Source organism: Chelmon rostratus, chromosome 13 (assembly GCF_017976325.1).
Source record: "Chelmon rostratus isolate fCheRos1 chromosome 13, fCheRos1.pri, whole genome shotgun sequence".
NCBI classification, from domain to species: Eukaryota; Metazoa; Chordata; class Actinopteri; order Chaetodontiformes; family Chaetodontidae; genus Chelmon; species Chelmon rostratus.
The window spans coordinates 17,182,561-17,193,778 of record NC_055670.1 but is presented as its reverse complement, the minus strand read 5'-3'; the positions used below and the strand labels follow the sequence as shown (position 1 = coordinate 17,193,778).

At 43.8% G+C, this 11,218-nt stretch overlaps 1 protein-coding gene across 4 annotated transcripts in view; it reads right to left on the bottom strand.

Annotated features, from left to right (window-relative positions):
* The window catches only part of epha3 (eph receptor A3), a 97,322-nt gene that overhangs the window by 81,611 nt on the left and 4,493 nt on the right, over positions 1 to 11,218 (bottom strand). For all 4 annotated transcript variants that reach the window (XM_041951486.1, XM_041951487.1, XM_041951488.1 and 1 more), the window contains exon 2: positions 7,908 to 7,972. In XM_041951486.1, coding sequence (XP_041807420.1) covers positions 7,908 to 7,972 — 65 coding nt within the window. The remainder of the gene's footprint in view (positions 1 to 7,907; positions 7,973 to 11,218) is intronic.

Genomic DNA, 11,218 nt, shown 5'->3' with positions numbered 1-11,218 from the left:
ACCTCATTCTGCACAAGAGTTTAATGGCTGGGCTCAAAATATATGTAGAAGTAATGAGGTGGCGACGTGCAGAAAGGTTTGATGATAGACTCTGACACAACAGAAAGCAGAGGGGAGACACAGTCTGCCACTATGATTAGTGATTCTGGTGACATTGTGTTTGATAACACGATGCACTCACATGAACGGAATAAAAAGAGGGCATCGTAATCTGCTTCAAGCTTTATATTTATATTTTTTCTTCTGTCAGAGTTAAATGTCTTTCCGCCGGGACCGAAAGCAGCACGGCAGATGTGATCCGTCACCGCTGTTGGTTAAAAATACTCAGCGGAAATATTACCTGCTAAAAATACACAACGCAGAAATATACAGGTTCACGTTCTGTTCAGAAATACATGAAAATAGGCCACTCGTGTCAGTGAAGACACTCCAACCCTGTCACGCAGAGTTAAAGTGTGTGTATGGAACCACGCACATCTTTCGTCTCCTAGAAGTCGCATTGATACATGACTAATTGACAGCAGCAAAAAAGCCTAGAGAGACGCATAATGTTGCGGGAATTATGTTTTTTAAACATATCAGTGAGGAAGAAAGTGATTGTGAAGTCGCAAAATGTTCCTCCTTCACTTGTTTTCCTTCTATGTGTGTGTGGGATTGTTTCGCAAAAGCACTCAAAGCGCAGAAAGATCTTCAAAAAGTTAATGCTGACTTGAAGCACAGGACAGAATGTGTTTACTGTTTGTATATTTTCTGAAAACCAGCTAAATTTAAGTGTTTCAGTACGTTTTCCCAAAAAAGAAAAGACATTCTCAGTGATCGTAATCCAGGCAACAATTCCATTTCATCAAAAACATATTTGACAAAACAAATGAAATGTAATTTCTGGGACAGGGCGCTGGTACTGTGTATCTTGAATGTAAAATTAGATTACAAGTTGTATCTTATAGTTACAACTCAAGTGAAAAACAGCAACGTGGCCTGAATAACATTCAATGTTATAGCAAGAAATAGATATATATATTTTTTAATCAAATATAAAGAGCGCACGGCCTGTACAGTATTCTACCACTGGCTCTGTCCTCCTCTCTAACTCTCTATGATCTGCCATCTAATGAAAAACTTCAGAGGATGGAGCAAATGTAAATGGAGCAGACTTAAGTATCTACTCTGGATTGCTCCGACCCTGTCTCGTCGCTTCGAGAGCTTCTCCACTTATTCAGAGAATGATTCTTACATTCCACTGTGCCACACTTAATTTTCCTTTACCCTGAAAAGTAAACCACTCTGGCAAAATTGGTTTCTAACAGAACAAGTGGCCTGAAGGTGGAGCGCTCAGCGTGTGTGTGTGTGTGTGTGTGTGTGTACATCTGTGCTTCTGCATGAATGTGTGTATGTGTGTGTGTGTTTCTTTGTGAGCAGATGTCTGTGTGAGCTGCAGGCTTTTGTCTTACCCCTTTATGCACTTTCATGTCCACCGATATGATGCAAACTGGGCTAAATCTATAGCGACTCTTTTTGTTTCTGTCTTTGGGAGGGGTCTGAAGTTTGCCGAACACACACGCACACACACACACACACACACGCACACACACACACAGGGTTCGACATCAAACCCAGGTGTGTGTATGCGTCTGTGTTCAAGGTTCAAGGAGTCTTTATTGTCCCCGTGGGGCAAATTGCTCTACAGCCAGCAGTAACAAAAACAGCCAACAAACACAAAAAAAAAAAAAAAAAACAAAACAAAAAAAAAAAACAACAACAACATATTGCACAGAGAAAATAACAGATGGGACAGTACATTAGTCAGTCACTTGTTCAGAAGACCTATGGCAGCAGGGACAAAAGAGTATTTAAGTCTGTTGGTCCTGCATCTTGGCAGGATGAACCTGCGGCCTGACGGGAGCAGCACAAACTCACCAACCAAAGGGTGACACTCGTCAGTGAGAATCGAGCGGGCCTTATTCAGGGTCCTGAGCTTGAACATGTCAGCGAGATCATTGAGGTGAATGCCTGCAATTTTGCTGCACACTCTCACTATTCCCTGCAGTCTGTTTTTGTTCTTGAGGGAAAGTAAGCCGTGCCAGCAAATAAAAGAAAATGTCAGAACAGACTCAATAAAACAAGAATAAAACATTCTCATAAAAGTGCAGTCAACATTAAAACTCCGCAATTTCCTCAGGAAGTACATACGTTGATGTGCCTTCCTGCAAACAGCATCAACATGGAGATCAAAAGACAGCTTGTCATCAATGTTAGTACCAAGGTATTTGTAATTATGGACCAGCTCAATGGTTTGATCCTCGATGACAAGAGGAGGAGAGGCTGACAGATGTTTGCGGAAGTCTATCAGCATTTCCTTAGTCTTTGACACATTAATACACATAAAAGATGAGGAACACCAGTCTGTGAATTCCTTCACTACAGGGCCATGGTCAGGGTCGTCACTGCTCAGTAAGGACACGATTACTGAGTCATCTGCGAATTTCAAGATGTGACGCCCCACATGTTGACTACGGCACTCGTTCGTGTACAAAACAAACAGTAATGGTGAAAGGACGCAGCCCTGAGGTGATCCAGTGGAGGAGACGAGAGTGTCTGAAAAAACACCATTTACCCTCACACGTTGTGGTCTTTCTGTTAAAAAGTCCATTAGTGTGTGTGTGATTGGTGTGCTATATCCTCTTCCTGAGGACAGAGATGACTCGACGTGAGCACGTCTCTGCCAAAGTAAATGCTGTGATGTGAGGATCCCCCTCTGGAGGATCGCATCTATTACATGGAGCTCCCCCTCTTCCCCCATCCCCAAACATTACATCATATGACTGATGTCCTCCAACCTTGAATCACTTCCCCGGGTTATTTAGCTAAGGCTTGTTTTATTGTCTTTTGCTTCACAATGGAGGAGAGAGAGTTAGGAAATAAACAGGGAACACCTCAACTTAATTATCTCGACTCGGCATCCAAAAAAACATCCGTCAGGACAGAGTGACGTGCTGCGCGCTCCAGTGGAGGCACCACTTGTACAGAATGAAATGGCATTACGTACTACGGCACCCATGAGTCTGCAGCCACTGATATGAAGACAGGACCAGCCGCAGACTCAGAGCTCCAGCCTGCTCTGGGCGCTTATTTCAGTGTGTGAGTGACAGTGTTGGACGAATCTGCAAAACTCTCCATCCAGAGGCGACATTTTTACATCTGCTTCTCGCTGTCTGTAACAGCAGGAAGCTCTGCCACCAGCAGAGGCAGCTCCCGCTGTGAATGCACAGAGCTGTTTGTGTGTCAACTGGGATAAATAAAGGTCTAAAGTGAGCAGCCAACCCCTTGTTGCTCTCCAAGGGGGGCGTAACTCCCCTCTCCCTGCCCTCTAATTGATATATAACAACTCTACGACCCTCCGCCAGTCCTCCTGACCTCTGACCCCGACCCCTGATGGTCACAGTCGGGGCACAGTTCGGTGTGATCCCGCCCCCGGTCCCTCTGATCTGTGCTGTAGGTAGGTGAAGCGGCTACAGGGACAGTAAAATGGAGTGTGGTAACTTGACCTGCTCGTGACATGACAGCTACGGCAACAAGCGCGTCTCAGAGTGGCCGAGTCAGCACACCAGTTCACCCACTTCAAAGACACGCAGGTCAGTGGGAGTTAATGGGCCAGCATATGGGTCAGTATAAGTTAACAATGCATTTATACCAAGACTTGTTGTGTCTTTTAGGAAACATGGTTGAGAATGAGCATCCTCTGCTGCAAAGTTCAACAATATTGGTTTTATTTTTTGTGGACAGTCTCAATGATGAGGTTAATGATCATTTTTTTGGATCCTCCTTGATTCTTCTTGAGCTGTGTCATCCTGTCAGCGATTAGATATGTCTAGGAATGAATTTAATGTTTTACCTCATCAGCTTCATTGAGTTTTGTAAATATCTGCTTATTCTGAATTTGATGCAGCAACATATTTCAAACAAGTTGTGACAGGAGCAATAAAAGACTGAGAAAGTTGTGGAACGCTCCAAAAACACCTGTTTGAAACATTCCACAGGTAAACAGGTTGATTGGTAACAGGTGATAGTATCATGATTGGGTATGAAAGGGGCGTCTTGGAAAGGCTCAGTCGTTCACAAGCAAGCGAGGTTCAACACTTTGTGAACACGTGATTGTAGGAAGGATGTTACTACATGAGCTCAGAACAACAGTTCATTTGCAAATAAAGCATTCTGTTTTAATTTATGTTTTAAATAAACTTTTTGGAATCTGGGTTGTAATATAAAAGAGTTGAGATTAATTGCATTAACATTGTTATTTTCAAATCATATATTATCATATATTTTCATATATGTTAAAATAGACTTGTTCAATGGGGATTTCATATATAAAGCATTTACAGCTGTCCAGTACAGCTCTACAGCTGGAGCGGGGTGCATTTAAAAACCGGAGCGTCCGCGGCAAGTGAGGAGCCGGCTTACGTTCTGGGCTCCACGGAGGTCAGTGGGGTCACAGACACGACAACTGCGGCACATCAGTCAGAGGACATTTCATCAGCCGGTCTTGCCAAAGGGAGACCCAAACACACACTTCATGCCTTCTCCTCTTCGTCCTTCCTCCTGTTTTTGAACAGCTCCGAGGCCTCGCCCTGCTAATCCCTGCTTACGCTTTGCTCAAGGACACATCAGCAACAACTGATGAAGGGTGCAGGGAACAATTCTTAATTAACTCCAGCTGCATCCATAATACTGTGGGTTGTAACTGTCATTGATTTTTAACTACACAAGGATCTAATGTTTTATTGTTTTGGGGAATATTTATGCACAATTGGGATGTATTTCTTGGGTGCATTCGATAGAAGTTTGAAATGTCCTCCTCCTCTCTTGTCCTAAACCTCATTTATGGATGGGCTTTTCTCTGGACTCTCTCTCTTTCTGGTGGGCGGGGCGAGTGTTTTATGGTGGTCAGGTTGATTTCATAGATGGGGTGGCAGCAGTGCATGGGGGGCTTTAAGAGCCCTTGGGTGACTAAAGAAGTTGAAACAGCAGTCTTTACTCTCAGAGGGGAAAAAGAAAAAACAGAAAACTGGCTGATTGAAGTGGTGGACCAAGTCCAAAATACAAAAAGCCATGCCATGGTATGCCCACTCCCCCTCCCCCGCCACCCTCTCCTCCCAGACCTGAGAAATGGAATGTGAGATGTGAATGTCTGTGTGTGTGTGTGTGTGTTAAATGTTTCTCATTATTCCTCACAGTATATGCAGAGTTCACACACTGTGACTGCTGGCTTTTTTCTATAGATGTCAAGCTTCTTCATGGAGACACAAAGGTTTGGTCAGTGCTATTGTTGCTTAGCTTTAATAAAAGACTTCCACAGTCCTGCGGAGAGCATACATGTAAACATGTAAAAAATGTCTGGAAAAACATTTACAAGCAGAATAATAACTTATCTTCTGGGAATGCTGATGTAGCAGTCCCACTGACTTCATACAATACTGGTTTTTCTTTAAATTACCTCCTGTAATGTCTGACATAAACTTCCTTTTATTCCAGCATAAGCTCTTGTTAGCTGACCTGAAGCAAAAATGTCGGTTTCAATGACTTTTTTCTCAACTTTCAAAAGTTTAAATATTGACTATCTCAGCATTTCAGTTGAACATATCAAATTGCACATTGTGAATAGTGAAGCAAAAATGACTTTTTTTTTTTTTTTTTTTTTTTAAACAATCATGTGAATACAAAGCAGTCCTGGCAAAACATCAGTGCGGTCGTATCCCCTGTAGGTTCCTATGAAAAATGGACCTCGCTTCGCGTGTGCCCATTAATTCTATTTTGTATGCGCAGCCAGCGTCTGGGGTGTTAGTTTGTTGCTGAAGAATGCTTTCAAAGCACGCAAGAATGTAATCTTTAACACTCTTTAGTCTTGTGGAGGGCTAAGCCCCCTGGACACTGCTCAGCAATCAGCCTGCCTCCCAGACAGATAACAGTATATCTGGATCACACGCACTCTCACACACACACACACACACACACTTGTCAGTCTAGTCGGTGGCTCTGGAGTGAACATCCTGGGGAGGCTAAGCTCTTAATTTGTTGTGACCAGAGCACATTGTGTCTCGGTAGGCCAATAGCCGCGGCCTCTCCATCAATGTGAATGAGTGTTTGCGTGTGTGTGTGTGTGTGTGTGTGTGAGGGCTCAGTGCTACTGCCACATTATGAGAAATCATTTGTGAGCAGCAGTCTCCCAGGGCAGGCTGCTTATCGGAGCGCAGTCAGTGGATGACGTGAGTAATTACAGATGATTCACCTTGAGGACTTGATCATCAGCAATATCTCTCTCCCTCTCTCTCTCTCTTTCTCTCATCCTTTCTTGTCCCTCCCTCTCTCTTTCTTCCTCTCTTCAACCCTTTCGCCTCTCTCTCTCTCTGTCTCTCACCCTCTTTTTGATCCTCTCCTATCCCATCCCTTCCTCTCCGGAGCCATTCTCATTTAAGAATGACATTGGCTTCCATTCCTGCAGCATTTTTATGAACTGTATAACCGCTCGCTTTTCTTCTGAACTTATTCAAAGCGAATGACTTGAAATAAAGCAGAGCTCGCTGCGTAACCCCTGTCACACATTCCAACGCCCACCGGTACGCATTTTCCTCCTTGCACGCACGAGAGTAACTTCCATCAGCATAACATCAATCTCTCCCTTGCAATGGTCACGCAATTGTTCCCGCGGCCTGCAATTGTCTTTGGACTGAATGCACTTTAACCAGCCTGCAGTTTTTTTTTCCTTTGGGTCATTTTTTCATTGTGGTTGAACCTCATGAAGAAACTCAGCGCTGGCGATGTGACGGTGCCAGCGCTGTATATGGCCGAGGGAAACAAGGTTTGGCAGCTCCACGGAACAAATGACTGGATTACCTTAAGCCACTGCCAAGGAGTAATTCTAACACTTAATAAAGCGAAAAGGAGGAAGTGTGTGTGTGTGTGTGTGTGTCAGTGGGCCAGCCTCAAGGCACAGTAGTCTAACTAGTTAGACAAATAAACACTGAGCGAGGGCCCACTGGAGGGACTTTGGTAGCAGAGAGAGACAGGCTGATAGATGAGGCTGCAGACATTGTTTTTCAAAAGTATGGAACTATTGCTACAACATCGCTGCTTATTTATTCAGTTTTTTTTATTAAGGCTGCACAATTCTCACATGCAACAATATTTTTTCTTGCAGTAGAAAAGTTTGTGCCAAGTTTCAGCACAAAATCTTTCAAATGATTGCAATATGTAAATTGTATTTTTTTTGCAATTAAGCATTCTTAGATTAAAGTAACACAAGAGAGGTCAAATCCAGACTTTGATTAGAGTTTACATTTATTTATTAACCCTTAACACCCAGGAAGTTGCGTTTTAAAAGATGAGTAGCATGTGCGACAGACGGAATGAGGTGGTGCAGATTTTCCATTAAGAACAAATGGACTGACAAGTGAAATCTCAACAATGGAATTACGATGTTTACATGCAAAGGCAGTGCAAGATCTCTGTTGTGGATGCAATATTTACTCAAAAAGCGTAAGCTTATTGACATTCTTGTGCCGACAACTTCAAATCCTTTAATGCCTTAATCTTTCTTTAAACACCAGGACATACACGCAATACATTTCCCCTTAAGCGTCTTGACCATATGGCAAGCTCAGAATGCTTAACCTTTAACCTGTGAGATGGAGAATGAATGGACAAAAAAAAACGTCTACAGAAAAGTGGGTTAATCTGCACTTGGCTCATTGGGTCAAGATCACATAGTGAGAACCGCAGGAGTTTGAAGATCCTGATTTCATGTGGTGTGGGCCTGAATCCCACATCCAGTTCATGTCGGAGGGTCTGTCTCCAAAATGTAAGCATATTCAAACATGATGTGGGCAAACATAGAGATTGAGGATACTCACCCCGTGCGATGGGTAGGAAATCCATCCTAACTCCCCTTGGCTTGCTTTAGAGTCTAACAGGTTGACTGTGGTGAGGAGGAGAAAGAGAGAGGGAAAACAAAGAGAACATATGAGTGTCTAGTCCTTGTTAGCCCCAATTAGCCTTCATCTAATCCCAAAGGAGGGATCACCAACCTCGAGCGCTGATCATGACTCTATTTACTCAGCTGCCACACACACACACACACACACACACACACACACACACATATCCTATGCTAACCACCAGTGAGAGCCGGCTTTCTTGTCTTGCTCTGTAAAGCATCAAAGCAGAGGTTGGCTGGGCTAACTGGCTACAACACAGATATCCTGGAGAGATATTGAACTAAAGCGGAGCCAACATTTCAAAAATCACAACAAGAAGCGTTTATTTTCCAAGTCTCATGGTTTTGACCCGTCTGACCCCCTGTTCTACCCATCCACACATACGCCCCACGGCGATTGGACTGTCACCAGGTAAAGTAAAACATCAAATATCCAATCGCCAGTTTCAGAGGTGGTCAGAAATGCAATTGGCCACACTGAAAACAAAACAAAAATCCATTTATAATGAATGGAAATACAATTTTACGTGTGTGTCCTGCCAGGAATCCATTCCTATCAAACAGAAACCAAGATGCAGAGAGGGAAATCCATGTCTAATAGATGGAATATGACGGAGGACAAAGAATAAAAGGGGCTCCATCGGCGTGCAAGTTCAGACCTGGCGAGAGGGATTTCATACGGTGCCAGAGCAGCAGCCATGTCAGTACTTAGGGAGTAGCTGGTAATTGCACTCCTATGGCGCAAAGTGCACATAAACATCTTCCACTCACCATGCTTTACGTACATGTGTTAGCTAAACTGACTCTAACGTACAGTGTCTGCACCAAGCTACGTTTTCTATTCTTAGCACAGAATATGACGATCATTCACGCATGGCTACAGTGTGAACGACTGTCATCAAACACAACTGTCAGTACGGACCACGACTTATGGAGTGAGGGATGTGGAGGCGGCCTCACGCTCCATGGACGCCCCTGCTGCTTCAGTAGCCAAACTGTCACTTTCTAGGGTCAATGAAGCCACACGATAAAAATACAGCGTGCGACTGCTTCCGCTTCTAAAATGGCGGAAAGCAACTGTAGCTGCAATCCAAATAATAGAAGTAAGTTGGAAATATTAATTTCTATTAATTTATTCATTTTGTTTCATTTTGATTCCTGCAAACTAATATGATATATGATCACAGATAAAACTCGTGGGCTGAAGTGTGACGAATGGTGTTACAACCACGGTGAACAAAACTCGTATTTGTGCACATTTTAAGGACGATGTTTAGTTTTTTCCTCTTTTTTAATTTTATTTATTAAAATAATGATTTATTTAAGTTTACTGTGCCACATTTTGACTTCATCATCCCCCCAAAAAAACTACAGGATAAACAAACAGCTATTGTAAACAAGTTCCGATGGCCTCCTCCTTTAAGTTTGAATACGAAGCCTATTTCTCATCCAACTGATCAGTCCACAGCTCAACACGTACACAAGCGAGCGCACACAGAGTGAAGCAGCAGTGCAGTCAGGCCCTGCAGCTGTAACTCTATTCACTGTGAAAATATGAGGAACACAATTTCCCTGTATTCTCCCATTCAAAGCGCCAGTAAGCCAGAGCGCACACATCTCCAAAGACAAGTCAAAGAGAGTATTTGTGGGTCAGGAAGGACCGCTGTGGCACCGTGAAAACTATTTTAGTCAAGCAGAATTTACCCCTCACAAGCAGCAGAAAGGAAATGTGCAGAGAAAAGTGATTCTGCCGCGCCGTGAACTAATTGTTGTTTCACACTAGAATAAAGGTTGAGATGGAAATCGTCATTTTCTTCGGGCGAGCCTGATAACTATCAGCCAGCGTGCCAAAAAGGGAGCCTGGAAGGGAAGCGGAGAAAGGAAGACACACATAGGGAGACTTATTATCACATTCCAGGCTCTAAAAGCTACTAAATTGAGGCTCACCTGAGCTGCAGCCATGCTAAGCCACTCAGCCGGTTGAGTGGCAGTAGACACATTCCTATTAGAGCCTAATGAAGCTATCTGTTCATTTCAGATAATAGCAGCTCAGGATCCAGGGCCATTGCTTCCAATTTACATTTCTCAACGAGCCGAGCCCACCACTCCAATTGAGCCGAGCGGGGGAATTTGAGAGCAGAAAATTAGACGGCTCTCATATCGCGGGAGGAAAAAGCCCCCTCCAGCTGCACGTGGCTGGGGAAATCAGCACCCACACGTGCACGCAGACACGCACACTCGCTCACAAATGCATGCATAAACACTTGCGCACAAAAACCCCCCAAACACAAAATCCCACCAAAGGATGCACCTCCATCCGAGAAACTAGAGGAGTAAACACATATATTAAAACATGTCTTTGTACTCAAATGTGCCAAATAGATTAAAATAAAAGCATTTACAAACACACACGTGCACACGCTCACTTGTGCTGCATGCATGCGCTCTTTCATACGCTCCCCAAAACGTGCACATACTCCCGCACATGCGTACTCAAGCCAAAATAAGAGCATACACAAACAATTGCTGACAGTCTTTCTTACTCTCGCCCTCTCGCTCTCTCTCTCTCTCTCACACACACACACACCGTTAGCAAGCTAGCGTCAGCCAAGCATATAGCCCCTGCCCCATCAGGGAGTGCCTCTAAACGGGAACTAGGAGTATTAATAGCAAAGTGAGCCAGTCTGTCTGGGAGGGAGGAAAACATCACAGAGGTAGAAACAGGTGAATCAATATATAACACCTACCCAGGCCGCCATCAAACACCCAAACACATGAACTGACCCTGATGGAGCACAAGTAAGGGAAGACACAGGTTTTCATGACAAATTAACGGGAGTGCATCATTTTTTTTGTTTGTTTTTTGTATTTTGAGGGGAACTGCATCAGCGGCCACTAAATCCAGCGAGTGCCCTCGCAAATACAATTTGAGACCACTTGCCAAGCAACATTAATCCTCATTTTCCACTTGCCAGCGGCCTTGCATCTCCTGGCATGGCATACGTATGTTGAAATATTAACATGTAACGTCGCAGCAAAGATCTGCAGGGTGCCTATTTTGATGTCTGCTCCCTCATAATTCAGCAGCTAAGTCGACCATTCAGCAGCGCCTCACTTCCAGTAAAATACGGTGAAGGAAAGCCGATTCACAGCAGATGTACACAGGGACCGAATACTCGGGCAGAATTAAAACGCTGGATGAGCGAGAAGGAGAAGCTGTCAGTCAAG